This window comes from Fistularia commersonii, chromosome 1 (genome assembly GCF_037954325.1).
Source record: "Fistularia commersonii isolate RoL2024-O1a breed Wild chromosome 1, RoL_Fcom_v1.0, whole genome shotgun sequence".
NCBI classification, from domain to species: Eukaryota; Metazoa; Chordata; class Actinopteri; order Syngnathiformes; family Fistulariidae; genus Fistularia; species Fistularia commersonii.
The window spans coordinates 13542222-13567031 of record NC_141284.1 but is presented as its reverse complement, the minus strand read 5'-3'; the positions used below and the strand labels follow the sequence as shown (position 1 = coordinate 13567031).

General features: G+C 41.9%; 1 protein-coding gene across 3 annotated transcripts in view; it reads right to left on the bottom strand.

Annotated features, from left to right (window-relative positions):
* The window catches only part of LOC147237437 (regulator of G protein signaling 6-like), a 53938-nt gene extending 30999 nt beyond the window's left edge, over positions 1-22939 (bottom strand). For all 3 annotated transcript variants that reach the window (XM_086149052.1, XM_086149060.1, XM_086149043.1), the window contains exons 1-2: positions 22650-22939; positions 20445-20540 (exon numbers count right to left, since the gene is read on the bottom strand). In XM_086149052.1, the coding sequence (XP_086005178.1) occupies positions 20445-20528 (84 nt within the window). In that variant the 5' untranslated portion in view covers positions 20529-20540; positions 22650-22939. The remainder of the gene's footprint in view (positions 1-20444; positions 20541-22649) is intronic.
* Between the last annotated feature and the right edge of the window lie 1871 nt (positions 22940-24810).

Genomic DNA, 24810 nt, shown 5'->3' with positions numbered 1-24810 from the left:
GCTCTGCTCCATTTATTACAACGCACAGGTCCTTTGTTAGCTGCCATTACTGGGGAATATATGTGTAGGTGGCATAGCATGTTGAGGCACTTTACAGCCAAATAATACCTCATGTCTTAATTGGCAAAGCAAACAATTTTTTTAAATTATGTTTCACTTTGTTACTTCTTCTTCTTCTTCTTTCGGCTTTTCCCGTCAGGGGTCGCCACAGCGAGTCAACTTTCTCCATCTAATCCTATTCTCTGTATCTTCCTCTCTCACACCAACTACCTTCATATCCTCTCTCACTACGTCCATAAATCTTCTCTTTGGTCTTCCTCGAGACCTCTTGTCTGGCAGCTCCAATTCTAATTTCATTTTTTCAATATGATTGTGCAAAAACACACAACATGCTCCCAGCCCCTATTAAGGAGGGGGTATGGTTTGAACATCTCATAATTCCTGTCTCCATTCCTCTTCATCCTCTTCACCCTCTTCACCCCCGACTTCCGACAAAACTCCAGTTCCTGCCACCTCCAGAACTTCTCCGATGACTCTTCCATCGATGGGTGCATCAACAACGATGAGGAGAAGTACAGGGAACTAATTGCGGGTTTTGTTGAGTGGAGCAACCGGAACCACCTCCTACTCAACATCTCCAAGACCAAGGAGGTAGAGGACTTCAGGAGGAATCAGATGAGACATATACCCAACACCATCCAGGGTTAGGAAGTGGAGATAGTGGACTCCTACAAGTACCTTGGGGTCCACATTAATGGTAAACTGGACTTGACACATGACGCAGAGGCCCTCCACAGGGAGGGTCCAAGCAGGATGTTTTTCCTGAGAAGATAGAGGTTGTTCGGCGTCTCTGGGGGCTCCTCAAAACCTTACACCAGTCTATGACAGCCAGCGCACTCTTCTTTGGTATAGTGTGCTGGTGGGGTGGTGCCAGGACTGGTGAGGTCAACAGGCTCAACAAGCTAGTGAGGAAAGCCCGCTCGATGGTGGGACTCAACTTGGACCATCTTGAAATGGTGGCAGTGGGGAGGGTGAAGGACAAACAGTGAGCTATCCTTGACAATCCCTCCCATCCTTCACGAGCTGTGCCTGTTGGGCAGCTTATTCAGCCAACAGCTCATCCCACCCCAGTGCAGAACCGTATGCTTCAGACGCTCCTTTATGGATGGCCATCAGACTGTTTAACAGGAGTCTGGACACCACACAACTCTGACTGGCCTGTGCTACCACGACCTCACTACCTCACTCATGCCCTAACTCCATTGTCTATTTTTATCCTTGTTGGTGTCACACCATTTGCATTCTGTTTATTTTTGCCATTGTTATTTCCACTCTGTTTCTGTTCTTATCCTTGTTGTTGTCTTGGTTGTCTATTCTCACCCTTGCTGTTGTTTTTTCATTCTGTTGTCTATTTTTATCCCTGTTGTTACTCATTTTGTTGTCTATTTTTGTGGATGTCTTTTGCTACCTTTTAATTGTCTCGTTTATTTATATTTATTGATATTGTTATTAATATTGAACTTCCCTGATGGGGATCAAGAAAGTATTATCTTATCTTATCTTATCTTATCTTATCTTATCTTATCTTATCTTATCTTATCTTATCTTATCTTATCTTATCTTATCTTATCTTATCTTATCTTATCTTATCTTATCTTATCTTATCTTGACTCAGAATGACTTAGGACTCAGAATCAGCCGTAAGCTCACACACAATCAGTGAGGAGGAGAGGCCCTTCACCTTTCAACATGCATAGATTTTCTGTTGTATGCAGTCATACAGGGGGCTTTTGGGGGGCTGAGCTGTGTATCATTATCCACTACAGACTGACAATCCACTGCACACTACTATAGCTGCAAACTTGATGTCCCTGTTACCTTTGTTGGCTCCAACTGAGAGTGTGACAATGCTGACAGGCTTTTAAGACCAAGTAGCATCAGCATGGCAACCGAGGGACCATGTGTTATGGACCTGGTGTTTGAGCAGGGACGCATCGTTAAGCACGGAGCGAAAATGTGCCTCTGGTTTTTTGGATCAATTCACACTCATACATGCAGCAGGTGCTGTCGGACTGCAATGGCATAATCACCAAGGTTAAAATAATGAGCAGCATCTGGATATTTTTCTGAAAGGATAATACCAATACTGGCTGGGATATTTGAAAAGCACTGTGCTGGAGAACAAGTTTTGAGTGCTAGCAATAAACCTGTTTTACTTCCAACTTGCTGCTACAGGTAATGAAAGTCAGCGGACAGGAATGACACCGGGAAAAGTAATCTCATCCCGAAGGGCCACAGGATAGCAGGCTGTACTACACACCTTTAATGTCCTTTTGTGTCATCAGCATAAGGAAGGATGACAAGCAGAGCAGATGTCACACCCTCCTTACATCCAATTATCATCCTCTAAGTGGGTTTTAATAAACCTGAATGACAACATTGGAAGGTTCTGCTGCATCATCTCCCAAAAGAAAAGTTATTTAGTTTAAAAGCAGATTGTTCACGTAAATCTTCTCTTTTAGTATCAGGTGAGACAAAAGTTAACTGTCTGTTCTACCCTCAAAGAATTTCCAACCTAACCATCACTCTCATCTGAATTATGAATAGCCTTTCTGAAATGAGACTGGTGATGATTTGTAATTTGTTATCCTCAGCCCATTTTTATATTAAAAAAATGCTTTTACTATGTTTTACCCAGGATGCATACTATTTAGGATTCAGAGCTGGCGAGATTGGATGAGGGACAGTAATGGGGATTTGCTTGCAGAACCTGGTTTGGGTGCCCCGGTGTGTCTGCTTGGCCCTTGCAGCAAACAACACATCCAACCATTCCATCTTTGCCCAAATACCATGGACTGTGCCTGTAAGTATAATGTGAGCTGTCAAATGGGAAAAAAACAGGTATCAGTGTCCACCAGCTGCACCAACATTTATTTATGCTGTGTCCCCGATTACTACATTGAAAACTCCTACCTGTGCCCTAATCGGTATGTTTGTCAAAAATGATGTGTAATTAGGCAAAGTCCTCATACAGTGGTTGAGAATAGCTACAAACATACTTGAGAATAGCTAATTTTAGAAACCAAATGGAAACTGAGTGGCAAAATATATTGATCCTTTCCCTTTTCTTTTTTGTCCTAGACTCTGATGCTGTGTGATTTATCTATGATCAGCCATGGACTTTTATATCATTTCAACCATTGAAGTAAAAATGATGAATGTAATTATTTTTAATAATGATAATTATTATAATGCATTTTAGCTGAAGGTGCCTTTCTTGAAACTCAATTTAAAATAATTTAACATTTGATTTACTTTTATCAAAAAATTAATGTATATGTGTATGAATATCCCCACATATTTATACAATAGGTTGACTTATTTGTGTGGTTAGTGTATGTGATTATCAGTCTTTGCAAGGTACACCTGTCAGACAGAGATTTGTCCAGTTCTTTGTAGGCAACCATACCGTGTTACAAAAGCAACAAAAAAAAAATCATTATTTAACAAGGAATGACCTTGAGATTACAAACCAAACTCGCACCCAAGATATAATGAGGACACTAAAGACCCTAGGACCAAGCACCTCCTGCAGCAATGATCTATCTATCATTGAAAGAGTGAGAGGCGATTTTGCCACACTTTGAATGAATGAAAATCCGCAATCATCTGCAATGAGCACGCTAGCACTTTTGACCATTAATCTACAGCTCTGCTACTGCACCTGCCATCTGCATAATGGGTGGATCATGAACAAGGTGACACGGGCAGTTCCCTTGGGCAAGAAAGCCATGGGTGAAATGAGAAATATGCTGCGTTTTTGTTTTCTTCAATTTGTTTCCCACAGCGGCGTCCGCCCATGAAGTCTATGAGGGAGATGAGTGGGGACAGTTCCTCATCATTGGTAACACAGGTCACAGCAGCACCAGGGTGGCTGTTCGATGCAGGCAATGCGGTGCAACCGTTACCATTGTTGTTTCACAGGAAGAGGGCTCCCAAACGGCCTTTGGGGAAAACAGTAGAGTTTCCATGTATTCAACAGACCTGTGAAAGTTCTCTTAGGGTTCTTCTGTTTCTCAGCACAGATAATCAACTTGCAACAGAATAACTGCAGACTAAATTTTCTCTGGGTGTGACTAACTGAGTGAATGTTTTTTGCCTGTGTGTGGGTTCCTTTGGAGAATGGTGACCAGCCCAGGGTGAGCCCTTGTCTCCTATTGTGATAGCTGACCCCCACCTTTTGTGTAGATGAATAGTACAAATAAAAGATTAATTACTATTTTGATTTATTGTATTGCTTTCATGTACATTCTAGGATAGTCAAGCTAAGTCAAGTCAAATATTGTTTATTTTTAGATTTAGATTTATATTTATTATACATCCCGACATCATGCATGCGCATACACACCACAAAGCAGGAGATGTGAAGTGCATTAAACAAACCCTCAAGAGACACCATGGAAAAAATATTTAACAGGGATGATAAGAAAGGCGTTGAGGGACGGAGATAATGAGACAAACAAAAGTCACCCAAAAGCCAAGAAGAGGAAATATACGTATATAACGAAGCATATGTAGCACTTGGCTTCACTGTGACTATGGTGGGAGACGAGCAAAGACTGGTGTGTTTACTGTGTCTGAAACCAAATAAATTAAGGCCATCATTTAAAAACATTGCCAATAATCATCCCTCGTTGTCAAACCTACTTTGGTAAACAAGCAAGTCCTGTTATGTTAATAAAATTATTCTGTGTTGCAAGTTTATCTAGATTTCTTTCTTTTTCTTTGCTTTAATGTTAACAAGGATACAATGTAGTGCAGAGTTGTACATATAACAATTTTATAGGGAAATTGTACTATTTATTGTTGCGATGGAGAGTGTGTGTGGTGTGTGTGTGAAGGGGCACAATATGTTTTCTTCTTCATCGTGGGGCGTAACAAAAAATAAGTGAGAAGCACTGCTCTATATGTAAGTATCCACAGCTTTGTAAAGGATTAAGCCACAAATATGAGGTATTGACAGACACAGGAGTGCAGGTGAGCGAGGACATTTGTTTCATTTTCAAGCAAAAGACTAAGGAGGAGGAAAAATTGCCACTTATGCAGCAACCGGGCATACAAAGCATCCTTTGAGAATGATAGCAGTATGTAGTTTGCTGACGCAAGTTGAGGGTGGAAGTTCGTGCTCCTAAAGATTTTAACATTTGCAACCTGAGTGACTCATGCCAGCTTCAGCTTCAACTGAGAAAGATTTACAGAGTCATAACACTCTAAAAGACACACTCCATCACTAGCTTGGCTTCAGTGCAACACTGAAAACACTCTTTGTCTGACTGCTGCTCGTATGAGTCAGAATTTCTATTTTAAGCGATTTATGTTTCTATCAGTCAATCTTAGTGATGTGTCAACATTACAAATGGATGTGTTGGCAAGATGGTGCTATCCTTAAAGTGCATCTGTAAGGCTGCGGATCAGCATTTTTTTTTATTTGAGAACTTAAAGATTTGATCTAAAGATTTGAAGATCTTAAGAAGCCTATTCCGTCAAAGAAAGCACAATCTTTGAAAGCTTTCAGAGACTAAGTAGTTTAATATATGGTCAATGGGAGAAAAGACAGTTATATCTAATATTCACCTTCCCCTCGAAATAGAAATTGAATAAAATAAAACTGAATAAAAAGAATTCACAGCATCTTTGCTTGGCAGTACAGAGAACGAGAAACTGGGACACCCTCTCAGAAGGTTTGAATAAACAGCAGTAAATAAGCAGTTAAATTTGGGGACCAAACTGAAACATCAAATGATAAAAGAAAATAATAATTCAATATTCATGATTCAGTTTCTGAATATTTAAAACTCCCATGAAAGAAATTTAGTGTTTCAGGGTGTGAAAACTCTATCATCATCATTGTCTTTATCAAGCTGTATTAGTTTGTGATAACCTTTTTCAAGCTGACTATTAGAACGGTATCTCAGTTCTGTCATAGATTTATTTATTTCCTCAGTCAAAATTAAGACTAACTCTACAAAGAATGACTTTCTGAAAAAAACACCATATCATAAAATAGAGTAAAATTCAGCTGAGCTAATGAGACAATGCCCAGGTGGTATAGCTTGATGGCAGTCAAGGAATTGATAGCGTTGTGAGGTAAAACAACAGGCTATGGACAAATGAGACAATATTGATCAGAAAAGACAGAAACTGCATGCGAGCTAAGTATTGTACACAGCAACAGAAACACAAACAAGGAAATAATAAGTCCAACTTTGAGTTTCCAAAATTGAAAATCCACTGTGGCAATGTTAGCTCTGTTTTCTGTTGGCCTTTTATTCTGAGACAGGGCAAACAAAATGTATTTGGCCCAGTTTTTATCACAAAGGTCACAATTCTGTGGGCTCAATTTTTTTGCTGTCTTTTTCCTTTCATGTTTTGCTTCAGCTTATTACTGTATTTTCTCTGGAAATGGGTAGCTTCTTCGATTGATAAGTCTTCCAGAATGAATGTCATCTGTCAAAAATAAAAGTGCAAAGAGCACGAAAGAAGAGCGAATATTTCTCTGGGCTGCGCGATTTCATGCAAGTATTTTTCTGTGCCTGATAATTATCATTTAATACTAAGGAATGGCATAGTGTCATTTCTTTCAACAGGTCTAAAGTGACCAAAACTATTTATAGGTGATATATATATAGTTTGCCCTTTATTTTTTTCAGCAGACACACATCATCCCATCATTCTAGTTACTGAATATCGAATAACAGCATAATTATATAATTATTTAATCATGCAAAATAACAATAATTATCATATAGCAGCTTTTATTCTGGGCTTTGTGAAATTGATTAAAAAAGTTTTTAGAAATGTTATAATGAATAATAATTGTAATCATATGAATTATTGATTATGAATATATTCATAGGGCACTTTAATCAAGGTGCTGTATGTAACTGTCTGTACTAATGAGATTGATAAGAGTGGGACACAGATGAAACAAACATCACACATTCAATTAATTTATTCTGCCTATTCTGTATTGACAGGCTACACGCTTCAATTAACCTGCAGTATGCTTTTGGGCTGCAGGAACCTGAAAAACCCACGAGAACATGCAAACTCCCCAATGAAAGCCCCCACCCCACCCTTTCGGGGAGCCACAATGAGAACTCAGCAAACCCCACTGAGTACTCATATGCACCGCCAAACACATGGGTCTTTAGGTTTACTTTAAACATGTCAACAGAGTAAGACTATCCAATGTCAAGAGACACCCAAAGAAAAGGCCCTCTTGCCAATAGTCCTTTCTAGACCTTTGGGACACACAAGGCTAGAACCCTGGGAGCACAGTGTATGTCCAGGCTTTTATGACTTCAACAAGTCAGACAGAAAAGATGGTGCAATGCCACTAACTATTTAATAAGTGAGGAGCAACACGGTAAAGTCTGTGCTTAGAGGAAGCCCTTGAAGGATGACCAACACCAGAGTAAAAGATGCCCAATTTTGAATAGTTTGCAGGTGTTGGACACACTCCTTTGGTGGTCCTGATAGTAACCCAAATCCAATGTCACAAATGCATGGATTAAGAGCTCTATATCCTTTAATGACAAGACAGGTCTTGTCTCTGCAATTTTTCTAAGATGGATGGCGTCTCTGGTGACGTCATAAAAACAGCGGTCGAAAGAAAGCATCCTATCAAAGAACACTTCAAGGCCCCTAGCATTGTCAGTGTACTGGATAAAACTGTGGCCAAAGAATACAGAGAAATTGACGTAAATATAACACGGCTTCGCTGCACCAGGGATTATCATGTCTTGGCTAAGTTCAGAAGCAAGAAAATTGCTGAAAACCAGCCCTTAACACCAGCCAGACAGGCACAGAGTTTATGTGTATCAAAACAATCTGTGTTTTCAGTGGCATGTTCAGCTGCAGATCATCTGCATGAAGGTTGCTTTGAAATTAGCACAGAGTCTGTCCCACTGGTACCGTGCATAGTGAAAACAGCAACATACCCAGAACAGAACCTTGTGGAACCCCAAACCCAACAGCACAGGGCTCAGAGAGGGTATTATAGAATAGAATACTGTGAAATCTTTTGAACAGGTACAAATTAAACCACTGGAGAATGTGAGCTGCGATGCCCAAAAGGTTTTCAAGTCTGTCCAATAATACACAATACTCCACAGTATCAAAGGCAGAACTCTGGTCCATCAGACAATAACTCTGACTCTCTTGCTGGTAACAAATCATTCATCAACTTTATAGGTCAGTCATGTCATTCTAAAGCAGACTATGGTGACTCAAAGATGTTATTTGTTGGTAGATAAGATAAGATAAGATAAGATAAGATAAGATAAGATAAGATAAGATAAGATAAGATAAGATAAGATAAGATAAGATAAGATAAGAACAACTTTATTTATCCCGAAGGAAATTGTTGTGTTTCAAGCAAAACATAACAATAATAGATAATAGTAGGAAGGAGGGAGAATAAGAAATACAATAAAATATAAAGTGTCAAAGTTAAGGCTATCAAATGTTTTAAGGTCTTAAAAAGTACAAAGATTTGAATATTCCCTTTGGCTGAAGGAAGAGGAATTAAAAAGTCTGATAGCCTCAGGTAGGAAAGACCTCCTGTGGCGTTCAGTGGAGCTCCTTGGTGGTATCGATCTACGACTGAAAGAGCTCTGATAGGATGTCAGTGTGGCATGCAGGGGGTGATGGACGTTGTCCATGATGCTGAGGAGCTTCCTCGACATCCTCCTCTCTGACACCTGCACAACAGACTCCAGCTCCACTCTTAGGACAGACCCAGCTCTCCCTGATGAGCTTGTGGAGTCTGTTGGTGTCAGCTGTCTTGAACCCGCTGCCCCAGCACACAACAGCGTAGAAGATGACGCTGGACACCACTGAGTGGTAAAACATCTGCAGCATGGTCCTGCAGACGTTGAAAGATCTGAGCCTACTGAGGAAGAACAAGCGGCTCTGACCCTTCTTGAGGATGGCATTTGTGTTCAAGGTCCAGTCCAGTGTATTGTCCAAGTGGACACCCAGGTATTTGTAGGTGTCCACAATGTCCACTTCTGTTCCCCTGATGGTGACCGGATTCAGGAGGGTCCTTTGTTTCCTGAAATCCACTACTAGCTCCTTTGTCTTAGACACATTTAGCTGCAGGTGGTTCAGTCCACACCACTCCACAAACCTATCCACCGAGCTCCTGTACTCCTCCTCCTGGCCTCCGTTGATGCAGCCCACGATGGCAGAGTCATCTGAGATACTCTAGATACTGCAGAATCTGATTTGTGATTACTTTCTCAAAAACATGGGCAAAAAGACACAGTTTGGAGGCATGTCTGATCCGCATTGAAGCCAAACTTTTTCAATTGGAGTTCAACCACTGCCGTCTTGAAACGTGTTTGGAAAACACCTGATAAAAGTTGTAAATGTGGAATATTCAGGATATGAAGCCCCATTTTGACCATATTTCAGTAATAATTCAAGCCTGAATCCAGTGAACAAGTCTTACCTCTGGTTGCCATAACAACCGTGGTAAGAGCTGTCAGAGAAATAAGTACAAAATCATGAAAGCCATGCCCTTCATTTATGGGCCAAGCAACAGAGTGGCCCTCCTCAACACTGAAATATACTGATGTCCCGAAATGTTAAAATATACTAAAAAATTATATGCAGGCAGACGAGTGCTGCTGGTCACTTGTTCGTACGTGTCAAATGATATTCTAGAATTATGATTATCATTATCTTTATTATGCATTTATTATGAGTTTTCTGGTAAATGTCTGGGAGGCATCTTACAAAAACTGCCTAATTGAAAACAGAATTGGTATGGCGGGGTGATATAACAGGATAGCCTCTTTTTCTTTACCCAAGGCTAGTAGATTAGTTATTTTGCTTTATTTAGTCGTTACAAGTGTCTTTTATGAAATAATACGCACCTTGTTTGACATTTTAAGTAAATTTCGGTGTGTACCTTTTGAAATTTCCTAGTGTCCTTGGCGGACACTAAGGGGCATGGCCTCTCACCACTTGGGACTGAGAGCAGGGGCGTAGTTTAGGTCTCAGCATTGTGATCCACAGAAGTTCATTTTAAGTGTGGTTTGGTGAGGAATAAAGTCTGAACTTGTCCCTGGCTCTGCCATCTTTCCTCATTGCACTACATTGACGACCCCGACACCGAACATGTCCGACTTGGACGAAGTGTGTATCTCCACTTCAGCCACCTCAACCAGCCTTGCCCACTGTGGCTGTCAAGTGACCAGAGTTCCAGTAGAACGATCTGGCCTCCTAGTTTCAATATGTTGAAGTGCTGTTCCACCTGCGAGGAATGTTTTGGGACGAAATCATGTACTTGTTGGTTGTCGTGGGCCTGGACCAACAGTCCAGACAGCGAGCCATGGAGCTGTTGCACAACCCCTGCAGCACGGTAGATACACTGACCTCAAAAGACTGCCGCGGAGCAGGCAGAGAGGCTACTTTCCCTGTCTGGTTTGGGTGACAGGTTGGCCATGTCCCTGATGGGCAATATGCTGTTGCTGCGTGGCTACCGGGTGCTCAACATTCAGCTCAAGGTCAGGGTTGGTTGTTTCCGCAGCCGCCATTTTAATTGGGACTTCATGATCGCCTTCAGCAAACCACCAATCGATTGATGCTGTGCCTTTCTCCACTTTTCCATGTGAGACAGCGAAGGTGGGCCGCAGATGCACATTAACATTTTAGTATCGGGGGATGTTTATCAATGTTTGCTAGCAGATTTTTCACCACTAACAACATCAACGTTTTCCACCGCAGTTACTAAACACAGTGTCGAGCACTTCATCCCCACAGTGGGACCGCCTGTTTTCCCAAGGGCGCAGTGCCTTGATGCAGTTAAACTGGCCGCGGCTAAAGAGGAGTTCACTGCCATGGAGTGTCTAAGGATTGTGAAGTGGTCCAACAGCCTATGGGCCCCCCTGCTCCACATGTGCCCAAGGGTCATCGCATCCTTGCTACGACTTTTCAATTTTGAATGTCAAAAACGACCGCTACCCCATCCCCCAAATTCAGGACTGTACAGCTGTAGGGTGCCACTGTCTCCAAGGTTGACAGCGGTTATCACTAGGTGCCCATGAACGGAGGGCATGACCAAGATCGCGGGGATCTCCCCATTTAGGCTTCTTGAGTTCATGCGCATGCATTTCAGCTTCAAGAGAACCACTCAAACCTTTCAGAGGCTCATGGACTCAGTGCTGCGTGACCTTGCTTTCATGTTTGTCTTTTTTGATGACATACCAGTGGCCAGCCCATTGGTTGATGAGTACCTGGACCATCCGAAACAGGTTTTCCGTTGGTTGGACAAACACGGCTTCATAGTCAACTGGACTAAGTGTCAGTTTAGACAGCCAATGATTGACTTCTTGGGTCATTACATTTCTCCACAAGGCGAGGTCTCGATGCCTTCAAAGGTGCAAATGTTAGCGGAATTTCCCTTACTGGCCTCTGTCAAGGCATTGCAAGAGTTCTAGTTCATTGTGTACTTTTACAACTGCTTCTCTCTTCATGCTGCCCACCTCCTTCAGCCACTTTACAGCCCCTTGTGGCTCAAATAGGCAGGTGACTGGACTCCCGAACGGATCCAGGCCATTGATGGGGCTAAGCACTCCCTGGCTAATGTGGCCCTTCTCGCCCATCCTGCACCTGTGGCATCCATAGTGTCAATAACTGATGCACCTACATTGCTGTTGGGATTGTGGTTAAGCAATGTGTGGAGAATGTTTGGCAGCCCCTTTGCATTCTTAAGCCGAAAATCGCGGGATAGCAAGCACAAGTACAATGTTTTTGACAGGGAGTTGTTGTCCCTGCATCTAGTCATTCCATCATTTCCAGATCCTGCTGGAAGGCCAATCCTTCACAGCTTATGTGGATCACAAACCACTGATATTTGCCATATCCAAAGTGACTGAGCCGTGGTCTACTTGTCCGCACCACCACCTTGCCACCATTTCAGAGATCACGATGGTCATTCAGCATGTGGTTGGGAAGTCCAACCCTGCCGCCGATTGCCTGTTGCTTGTGCTTGTCTGCCCCATGCGCATCGATTTTATCAGCTATTGCCACTGACCAGCCCAACAACCCAGATGTCTTCACCCTGAAATCGATGTGCACTGGCCTCAAACTGGAGGACATAGTTGTGCAGGAAGGTAGTCCTGTTCACCTAAATGATATCTGCATCGGCCGTCCCTGCCCAGTGGTTCAAGTGGCCTGGAGCAGTCATGTTTTTGACTCAGTTCATTCCTTCTCACACCCAGGAGTTCCAGCATCGGTGAAGTCATTGAATTGTCTGGCCTAGTATCCGTAAGAACATGAAGGAGTGGGCTGCTGCATGTGTGGTGTGGTAGCATGCTAAGATTCACCAGCCCTTTAGGACACCCCTCAAACCGTTTCAAATTCCAGCTAGGCGCTTTTACCATGTCCATGTTGACCTGGTGTGCCACCAGGTAACAGGAAGCTGTCTTCCACGACGGCCTCGGATGTGTCATGAGCGTATCTTTCTTCCTGGATCGCCTGTTTTGGCACCCGGTCAGACATCACCCAGAGATCATGTCCACAGATCGTTCTGGTTGGCACTGGCGGGGTCGCTGGCAGGTGATGGTATATTGTACAACAGCGTACCACCCTCAGGCTAATGGCTTGTGTGAACGGTTCCACCGATCACTCAAGGCAGCACACCGTGCTGCGCTCTTGGATTGCAGCTGGATGGATAATTCACTGTGGGTGATTCTGGGGCAGTGCTCGGCTCCTAAAGCCAACCGCAATGCAATGCCTACAGAGCTGGTTCTTGGTCAGCCACTATGAGTCACGGGGGAATTTTTTCCCGAGCAATCTGGGTGTGATCCACCCCATCCGGCTGCGGACCCTTTTTTGCCGAGCAGCTGTCAGGTTCCAGGCCCCATTCAACACTTTTTTCTGCTGTCTTTCGTGCCTGCAGAGCTCATGTCATGTTGTGTTTGTATGACATGATGCTCTTCAACCTCTTCAACCCCCTTACGATGGGTTGTTTCAGGTTCTTGAGACAGGCATTAAAAGTTTTGTGCTGGATATGGGTAGGCTGGATATGGGTAGACGCTGGATTGCCTGAACATGGCACACAGGTTGGCTAACAAAGTTGTTTTTTCTTTCCAGGTTCCAGGTTTATAGTACCGGTAGTTTGTGTGTGTGTGTGTGTGTGTGTGTGTGTGTGTGGCGGGTATGTACGCAGATGTTATGATATGACAATTAGATGTTCTGTGAATACCAAGTTTTTCAAGAGTAGTTGTCTTAGGTGAGGGGGTCAATTACAAGCCCAACCAATTGCTACTGAGGAACCTGAGTGTCCACTGCAATAGCGCTCCCCTATAAACCCACCATGACACATGATTATCTCTCATCATACTTCTATGTTTTTCTCTTTATTTTGCTTTTTGTGTCACTTTTTTTATATTACTCCGATTGGCTATTTCATTGCGCAATCCTGCAGTCTGACCGACTGTAGGTTTATACAGCTGTATTCTAGGATTGTTTGGTCTGCCATTGTTCTTGACACCTACTCCATCTCTACAGTGAATGCCAGCAGCCTTTGCAGCCTGTGATAAGTGGGAGGCTGAGGAGTGTTTCAAGGGGATTTAGAAATGGGACATGCATCCTGATAACAACAACTGATGTGAGCATATGGAGTTGTGTGTACATCCCAATGAGAAGCACATGAAAACACAGACTGCATGGATAAATGATTTTCTTGAAGAGCACATTGTCAGCACGGAAGGGAGTCACACAGATATTCGCACAGTACTGACCATGTTGCCTAGAGAACAGCCTTTTATTTTAGTCACAACAGCTCTCTAAGTATAAGGTGAATAGTCATGTCAGCAAAAAGCATCGGCTGCCAAAACACTGAATTATTCTCCAATGATGATTTGTTTTGTTTTGTTCAGTGGACTTCAAGAATTTTCATTTATTGGTCCCTCTGCTGAACTGAAAAAAGAATACATTTAACATACAGGGCTTGGTTACATAAGAGTGCACAGTTTCTCTTGTTTTATCTTATTGACCCGACTTGGAAAGCAACCCACACGGATACTTAGCATAGAGGCACACAAGCATTAGCACTTCCCCGATAGTTCTGTCCATACCAGCACCCAAGATAAGACAATGTTAAAATGGTTACAAGTTAAAGTTCTGGGAGTGCATGTCTCTACAGCTGCAGATCTAACACCCAGCATTCACTTGAACTTTGCTATCTTAAGTGGACTCAGTTCATGATGGCTTATAGATGCTTCAGATGGATGAAGACCTACTGTAAAAGGTCCTGTACATGTCCCATAGGGGTACATGCCCCAGCCGGGAAAAGTGTATCTGTTACGGACCCCAGGGACATCTAAAGAAGAGGAGAGTGGCAGACGGGATGCTTTTTCCAAAAGGAGCATCTTTTGACCCCTGGAAGCTAATCAGCTGTCAGTTCCCGCTGGGTCTGGAAATGGATGGGTGTTGCCATTTGCAGTAATTTACTCCTCCAATGCCACTCAGGGAATTCGGTGCATGTTCAGCTTTGTGACAGCTTTGACATTACATTCATGTCAAGCATTTCCATATGTTCTATCCTGCATTGCTGGAGGGAAATCCTTCTGTGACCCGTCACTTTATGCAAAACCCAGTGGATGGTATGGGAGGTCTTGGCAATTTCACAATCACCCATCACACAGAACATGTTATGTGGCCAGTTTGAAGGACCCCCAACCCCCCCGAGACTATCAGACTATCAGCCAAACATCTATTCAACAGGAGTATGATGACCATCATGTTACACGCAGATTCAAAGGTTGGTGCATCGGACTTTGTAAAGGCACTGAAATCCGCCTAATATTTATCTCCTTTACATGGATAAATGGGTAGAAACATCATACAGTGAAAAAAAAAAAAAAACAAATGAGAGGAAATCAATTCTTCGCTAAAAATAAAAAGACAGGATGGAAAGACTAAAGGGTGAATGTAGTGAAAAAAGCAAAGCCGAGTGGTGTGTCCGAGTCATATGTCTCACAGCAAAGCTGCTCGGCTTTGCTGTGAGACGTATGACTGGTGTTATGTGCTTTGAGAATATATGTTCACCGTAAATTACCATGTTATTAAATTTTACTTGTAGTTGAGACTGGCATTATTTTCATAGGTATTTAATGTGGAACAGAGGATAATAATATCCATCCATCCATCTTCTTCCGCTTATCGTGCACTCAGGGTTGCGGGGGATCCTGAGCCTATTCCAGCTGTCATCGAGAGGCGAGAGGCGGGTTACACCCTGTACTGATCGCCAGTCAATCACAGTGTCACATATAAAGACAAACAACCATTCACTCACTCATTCATTTGGAGCAATTTTCCCAATTTTTTCCAATTAACCTGCATATTTTTGGACTGTGGGAGGAACCCATAGAAACTCACGTAGACATGGGGAAGAACATGCAAACTCCACACAGAAAGGTCCCCTTGTCAGAACCAGTCCTTTGTACTGTGAGGCCGAAGCGCTAACCACTGCGTCACTTTGCTGTCCGGGATAATACCGTAACAATAATTTAAAAAATGTAAAATGGAGGCATAGGCAAAGTGATTCTTTTCGTCAGAGCTATGACTTTCCAATCAGAAACACAAGTCATGGAATGGAATTATCAAAGGAAAATATATAAACAACAACATTAATGGATGTCAGTTAGGCTATTCCGCTGAATCTGACCAATCAGTTTCAGGAAACATAAATAAGCATAAAAAGAATATATATGATGCATAAAATTAGTAGGCAATATGCCCTGCATGTTTGAAATATAATTTAAAAATTCAGGTTCATAAAAAACTACCTTGACATGAGCAGACATTATTGACTAGCCACAAATAGATAATTCACTTCAAGTTCAAACATTCATCTGTAGGAGCAAGATGGAAAAACACAATTTTGACAGGAGGGGGAGTCCGAGGATTTGCTTCCATCTAAAACATGTACCGTCATTTCTGAACTATTGAGCGTACCTGAATATAAGCCACACCGGCTAAAAATAACAAAATAAATATATGTGTACGTATATAGGCCACACTTGTCTATCAGCAACAGGAGTCCACATTGTAACATGAGATATTTACACAGAAAGATGTTACACAGATTTTTGATTTTTTAACTTTTTATTTAATACATACCCGCACAACATGCACAAATATGTACTGGAAATGCTTTTTCACGAACAGTGCCTGTAACAGTGCAGATGAAAAAGATCAATAATAAATAACACAAGGGCACAAAAGTCCATGCATCCATTTTCTATTCCCGTTTTGTCGTACTCCAGCTGATCACTATCTTCGTCTTCCTCCTGCGCACTTAAACCATTAAAGTAGTTTTCTTTAGTGTCGGAATTGAACAGTCTCATTGGTCCGACGTGACAAGCCTAAATGTTTATGCGGCATGAAGCACGTTAGTCAAAAAAAAATCCATAAATTAGCTGCATCGTTGTTTAAGCTACAGTGTTCAAAGCTTGTGAAAAAAAGTAACAGCTTATCGTCCAGAATTTAAGGTATATAGCAACAAAAAAAAAAAAACTGGCCACTTGCACCATGTAGCAGCTTTGAACTTCTTGACATGGTTGGCTGCTAATATTTACTCACTCCCCCTGGACAGCAAAGTGTCCTCTTCCTTCAAAAAAAATCAAATTTCCCTGTTTATTAGAATTCTTAAGATGGAGCATCTTTTGTGTGTCTGTTTTTTGGTATCAGTTCCATCCTGCTACTTTCTGTCAACCAGATATGTCTTAACAGAGTAAGCAAAAACAGGTAAGGTGCATTAAGCCAGCCCGAAGTATGCGTGTGAGAGAACCCTCTAAGTGCATTTAAAGTATGCATGCAATCTATTTCAGCTAAAACCAAATTTTCTCCAAAGGTTCTTGAGGCACTAAGTCACCCTGGAGTTATTGAATTGTTTTGCTTCACTTTTTTTCGTGGGAGAAGGACAAACCAGAATAGGACTGCAGCACCTACAGTGAATAGAGAGAGACAACCTCCGCCCTCACTAGTGCTCAGCATCCCTAATGGCTGAATACATCCCAGTTACTTTAGTCCAACTGCCCACACAGTTACTTTAATAATTTTACAACTATATGTCAGCATAAGATATTGCAATGCCTAGTGTCCATACGGTTCACAAATTCACTTCCGACACACAAGGTCCTCACCGTCCTTTTGTGTCTTTCATCAACATTCTGTCCAGAGTGCTTACCGGTTAACCTAAAAGTAATGGAATAAGAAATATCCTTAGTTGTGCCCTCTTTGAAAGCTAAGGCTGATATTTCCCCGTACAGTTGACACAATGATTAAGACGTACTTCACTATAGACTTCATAAACAGTAATCTAAAAGACAACAACCACATAAGAAAAGCAACTTGAGCCAGTCTTATTCAAACATCCAGCTTAAAGCATCTTGCTTTTCACCTAAGCTATGAATGCACTTGGTTCCCTCTTTGTCACTGTTTGTTTATTGAGAGGACTCAGTGAGTGTTTTGAGTACTTTCTGAGATCTCAGCACTTGGAAGAACAAACATTTATTGTCCCCAAATATACATGTCTGATACGCTCAGTTCAGAGCATCACCTCAAAGTACACTCATAATTTCACTCAAGGGGAGGGTGCCGCTATTAACGAGAAACATTTGGAAGGTGCTGACCACAAGACCTCTCAGTCTTGTACACTTCAAAACATAACGTTTCCGAACACAACATTTTCCACCCCATCTCCTCCACTGGTGCATGTTATTTTAGTTAACGTAATGTTGTTCAATATTTATAAGCGCCAACTCAACAGAGAAAACAATTTGCTATTTCAGCAGCCATTGTTTGAAACACCAAAGAGGTATTTTCATGGTGTAAATAGAGCACAAAACCACACGCCTCATTCACCACAAAGCATTTTTGCACTGGCTCAGCTTGAAATCAGCACCAAACTGATGGGGAAATATTAATGTATGTTTGTAGTCGGGTCCGCATTTGTGATACACATTTGTGGTGTTCATGCTGACAGTGGCTCTGCTTCTGTTTTGTAATTGTTTCTGTTCTTGGCTTTTGCAATCAAATCATTTTATAATCACATCAATGCTATTTTTGTAAAGGAAAGTCCCCACATACTCTTCTAATGTATGAAAGTCCCCTGATAATCACAGCATTGTTTCACAGTTCTTTTAAGGGATTCATTGAGAACTCAGAAAGCTTTTCATTTTGAGCAGATATTTGTGACTGCATATTTGGGTTTGTAATTATGATGCATTTTGTATATATACATCCTCCTTCAGTTCTGTCAGGTCTTTGTCTTAATCACAGCACAGACAGCTATTAATGGCAGAAGGCTGCTTTTGAGGAGACACCATTTAAGATTCCTTTAACTCTTAGGATATCCTGGTCATACTGCAGATAAATCAGTTACAAACTAAAAAATAGGTTGGTATTTCAGGTATAATTTTGAAACATTTAATTTTTTTTGGATTTCACGACTTACTTTATCACTATTAGGAAGCATACTGTGGTGTCCTACAAGGTATATGTTTCCTTTAACTTCACTTGATTATATTTGATTACTGTATATATATATCACAATGCCATTACTTTTCAGAATGATCCTAAATCCCTTGATGGGTCTTTTAATGATTTTACCAGGTTTAATTAATTCTACAATTATATCATATATCCTATGTGTTATATGTTTATTTATTTTTGAGGTTCATTGTATTTACAATGACTGCAAACATGCTTGTCAACAAAAAAGTCCTAATAAATACTTTTTATTTCCCTTATAGAAAAAGAGTGTGATGTCTTCCAGCTGTCAGGGAACTCTGGCCTTGGGGGTGAAGCTGCTTGGAAACTGCCAGAAAGCACAGCATATGTGTGACCGCTTGTCTCTGCAAGCAGCACTGTCACACTGCAACACAGTCCAGAGGGTATGGGTGTTATGATTTCAAAGACCCAGTATTCTTCCATGAAATAGGTTGCCACTGACTGACAAAGGTCATATGTGAGAATAAGTAAAGAATCCTACAGGCTAAATTCAAGAAGAGTCAATAACAGGTACGCAAGATGAATTGCTTCAATTATTGTTAAGAATATGTCAAACACAAAAGCCCATCCAGCTACAGCACATTGTATCCAGAGCTTTCTCTCTCTCCAAAATCCCACATCAAAAACTATACTCTCAAAGCTAAAAGGGCAGAAAAATCCTTTCACTGTCAGATTCATCCGTGTGTGTCAGTGCATATGACTAAAACATGAAATGATGAATATTCCCTCAGGCGGCATCCTGACAAGCAAAAACAAGCTTCTTAAATGAATTGCCTCCAGGCATGTGTGCCATTACATAATGAATTTTCACTGCGTAGCATTGACGATAGCCAGTACTACATGCAACTGCAACGAGTTCCTCCGCAGCCTGTCAGCTTCACAGAGGAGAAACGTAGGATGATGACAATAGTGAATAAACAATGGATAATGTAAATGTTTTTTGTATCTGTTGCTGTCTATCTTGGCAAGCACTCCCTTGAAAAAGAGGTTCTCGATCTCAATAGGTAAAATAAAGGTTGAAGTGAAAAAAATGTGCCATAGAGGAGGCGCACAGCGCACATACGGGACTCAAATATGTTGGAATTTGGTTGGGGAAATCTTCCGCTTTTGTTGTTCAGACTGAAGACCTGGCAGAAAAAAAGGCAATGGCCAGACTGTCTGCATTTATATTGCCATACAAGAGACCAATCATTCGAAACAGGATGAAACATCAGATTTGGGACAACAGGATGGGATCTGTCAACTGCCACCTGCTAATAGCCGTCTCCTCTGCTGTAGACAGCAGGCCCCTTGGCTGTGGTGGTTTCAGGTTCTGATCAAAAGGATTTGTACTTGAAGGTTCTTTCACAATTTTGACAGAGAAATAGCCATCAACTCACCACTTGAGGGAGAAATAACCCCACCCCCGTAGGCCAATTCCAAATCTCAGCCTTAGAGTGTAAGTCTTTCCCTCCCATCCAAACACAGGGTACACACAATTAGTCATAGATAGTCTTCACCCTCTCCAGTCAAAAAGAAGCCACTGGCAGAAAGGCACCATGGGGGCCACGTAATTACCCCTGACACTACAGGGGCCTCTCAGCTCTCCACCCCCATCACTGAGGGGGGATGGAGAGCTGAGAGGCTGAGAGCTTATTAAAACATTTGAGGGCCAAAGTTTTGCTGGCTGGTGTTGGATAGCGTTGTAAGAAGGTGTCTGTCCCGGGACTAAGAGAGTGGCTGAGATGCACGGAAAAGTAGATTCCCAACATCTGAATCCAACAGTCAAACCACTGTGTGGTAATTGCACTTTCAGCAACGCTTCTAATTTACGTTGAGTAACACACACAAGCACACACAATTAGTCTTGCCTTTCTGTAGACGATCATATTAGGGGAGTCTTCCTCTGGATCAGAGACACCTGTCCTGCCTTGGTCTTTGGATCCCTCCGCCATTTTCACTCAGTCCTGTTAGAAAAAGACAAGTAACACTATGTTACCACCAACATCTGCTGGACAGTTGAAAGACAATTAAAATAAAAATAAAAAAATCGATCAACATCGGTTAATGTCTCTATTTGATCGAGAACCCAAACCTCCTCCAACTTTTATTGGTGTGACATTCAGCTGAAGGAAGACATGCCACACCGGGGACTGACAGCAGAGCTCAGGTAGACATATGCAAATAGAATATCCAAAGAAGGTTTTTAAGCAAAATCCCAAACATACAACACTGCTGAGATTGAAAAACATACTGGAACTGGTATGAGTGAGTGGGGACGGATTAACAGTTCAACCGAAAAGCTAAAATACTTAGTTTAATGTGATTGTTGATGATTGATTAAAGAAGATATTTGAAGTGTCCTCCACTCAACAGGAGCTACTAAAAAAAAAAAAAATTAAATCACTGCTTCTACTACATCTTCTGACTTAACATACAGAAAATGAGATGACATGACAAATCATCTCTCCCTCTCCTTTAGGTGTTGCAGCTGTTAAAGTGAAGTCAGTGCCAGCAACTGTTTCAGCTTTTTTTCCTATGTTAAGCATTAGTAAGTGTTGACTCCATTAACTTCAATCATATGATGGCTACCTCTGATCTGTCTGCACTCACCACATTAACCCCCCCAACTGCTTTGAAAGCTGCTGTTAAGAGATTTATTTCCAACCTCCACACATCCCCATCACATTCTCCTCTTTCCCTCCCTTTCTCGGACTCTCTCTATTGAATAAATTCTGCTTAACAAAGGATTTCCATAACCTAAGCTCGGCTTCGATCAGTCCTTTGACACTTCTCCCCTCAACCATTGAGGTTAAACATTGTGTGTTTGTTGAATGACAAAAATGAAAAATCATCTTTTGCCCTTTCGCCACACACAGACAAAACAGATGAGGGTATTTGATTGTATAGTTCAATAAAATTGTAATTTTACTGCACTTTATGAATGCATAAGGAAAGTGTCAGAAAATAGGGCTGCTGGCCTCACAATTCAGTATAACAGAAAGATACTGTGATGAACTATTGTGGGGAGGAATAATTGCAGGCACATACAGCATTTCATGACAGCCACACATGAGCAAACGCAATATAAAACCTGCATACATTAACAGAATTGCACTTCTTTTACTTATGGTGGCCAGCGCTGAGAAAATGCAGATTAGTTGAATTATGTGATTGTAGCCACAGAATGATACAAGTTTGAATTTGTACACATAGTTGCTTTTGTGAATGGTGGTGGGAGGGTTGAGGGGTGGGGGTTGAAAAATTAAACGGTACAAATTCAGCTGGCATAACACCGAGATGGTTGTGGCAGAATACAAGAATCTATTACAACACAGTGAATGGGGATAGGCATGAGTGAATAAGTAATCATTCGCCACAGTGTTTGCTATTATCACCAGTGGTGCGGAACACACCTCACCCCATTGGCTGACACGTCTGTGCTCTTTTTACAGTCTGAGCACATTAGACAGCTAATCTTTGCATCTGCCTCAAGGGCCATATAGAAAGGCAGGCAGTATAGATTGCATAGCACCTGTTTAAAGAAAACAATAGCACTCCAATTGATCCCCTGTGTATTGGAACCTGTAATTCTAAAAAACAACTTGCTCCTGTCAAGCTGCTCATGCATGCAAATGTAAAACCTCAGTCATCCAGCAGATTTCGAGAAAGCCGGTGTCAAAGTGAAATGGGTGCAGTATGGACATTGACAGTAACTGAAAGCCGGCCAGGGATCATCCACATGCCCCCGTGCATGTGCTTGCATATGTACACGCTCCGATCCGAGCACATGGCAAACACCAATTTAAGAGGACACAATACAAACGGACATTGTGCACACACATTCACAGAACCCTCCACACAGGCTCAAATAAACAGGACTTGACGCACAGTCATCTGAGCTGAACTGGACAAACTGAGTTCACAAACAAACATGCACAAAACAAAATCTTATCAAAATTCAAACCCACATTGTAACTAAGTCTTAAAGCCCAGTTTACACTCGGCAGGCGAGCGTGCAGTTTAATGCAATATCTGTGACATCTGACCGTTGCCAATACTGAAGCCTTCATTACCTTAGAAACAAAATTATGCTCGGTCCACTCTGCTCCCCCGGCTGGCTCCCCCTTAGCAACAAGCAGCAGGCAGGTTCATGGTATAATTGGCAGAGGGGGATAGAAGGGGATGAAGAAGACAGGGGGATGAAAGCAGTGAAGCAGCAGGAGAGAAAAAGGAGGGGGTGCTGGCTGGTCACTGCAGTATATTCCTCCTCCACTTGTGTCTTCACTGTTCCTGCGTTGACCCGGCAGTTCAGGATATCCTCACATGTGTGCACCTTGTTCATCCCCTTCTCCCTCTGCATGTGCTTGAGTCTGAGCTGGAGTGAAGGAGCGAGTGCGTGTTTGTAAGTGAGAGGGGGAGAGAGAGGGAGCAAAAGAGAGGAGGGAGGGAGATGCTGTGCAGTAGAGGGCCAGATCAAGTTGGAAAAATGGGAGGGATGTAGGAATTTGAGAGAATATGGCAGGGGGGAACAGATAGGAGAAAGCATGTGCAGTGTTTGTATGTGTGAGAGAAAGAGACAGACAGACAGAAAGAAAAATATGCACAGTGAGGAGGAAAGGAGGAGAGATGCATACTGCAGCAGTACCCACTGATGCTGAAAATAACATTAAAAAAAAGGGAATAGTGAAACAGTACATATTACCTGATTATTATATAAATAGAATTTCAGGGTTTATAATCAAAGAACCTGGAGGACAGACTGTTTACATTTATATTTAACGATTCTGTATGTATTTCAAGGCCAGCTATTCCTGGAAAATATGGAGGATGTTAAACTGGCTCTAGCCAAGCTCTTGCACTCTTGCATGTTCCCTTCCCTCCTTCCTACCTAATGGAAACACTGGAATCACTCAAGCTTAAATGGCAACATGAACCAACAAACATTTTTTTCCTGCTGCAAATGAGATTCCAAAACGCCCGAGGAAGACACTCCAGAAATACATGACATTGTCATTTTGTGAATGCATGCATGCATGCAAACTCAAGACATGTGCTCACAATCACAGATGTTGTGTACAGATGTGTTGGCAGAACCAGTTCACTGGTTATCAAAGAGATTTCTTTGCTTGCTTCTCTCCATAGTGTTGAAACGTGAGTCAAGGTCCTGGCATAGACAACACTTTGGGGCACCAAAAAATTTGGGAACTTCAACTAATCACACATAACAGACCTTGAATGAAACTTGTCTAACAAAACAGATGAAAATCCCAGCTCTCATTATCATTATCATTTCTTCAGGCAAAAGCAGAATGAGTAATACTAATGTTAGAACAATGCAAAGCTATTATTTTTCAGTAAGCATGGTAACCAAAGGAGGCCATGGTGTTTGCCCCACACATTTCTTGGGAAAAAAAGATTATTTTGAGAAATTGCATGACCAGAACAACCATGGCCAATAGAGCAAAATACTATAAGCACCCATCTACAGCAGCAGTGACCTGCTATTGGCGCTTCTTCCTATCTCGTGAGCTGCTCTGGCATTAAAGAGTTCCATCATTAACAAGGTGACAGGCAGACAGACAGGCAGGAACTCTCTAATCTGATTTAAGGGGGCCAGCCCTGCTATAATCTCCATTAATGCTAAATTATAAACCGGCCTGTTTGCAGCTATACTACTGATAGAGGCCGGACATTGCCAGACACACAGTGTCCTGCAAGGATGTTCTTCACCAAAGTGTGGCATCTGGAAATGTGGAGATTGAAGGCAAGACATTCAGCTTGTACTAGATAATAGTCACATGCCAATAGATCCAGATGCAGGTGGAAAAAATCACTTTGTTCAATTGCTATTTGTCTCTTTTTGCCGTGTTTTCATTGGTAAAACAAAATCAGTATTTTTGTTACCTTGTCCTCTGTATGTTGCATTCTTTATATTTGAGTTATTTAGGAATTTCCAACAAAATTACCATTGCTTGGTATCATGATGATTTAACACAATTTTTCCTTTACCCAAGGCAATTTGTAATTCCCTGATGGTGATGTTGAGACCTATGTTTTTCAGGAAAAATTAATGGCTTTCAACTTTACTTTTGGGCGGCACCATCCGTGGAATAGTGGTCAGCACTTCCACCTCACAGCAAGAAGGACCCTGGTTTGATCATGATGAGGGCTTTCTGTGTACAGTGTGTGTGTCCTCCTCTGTATCTGCATGGGTTTCCTCCCACAGCCCCAAAA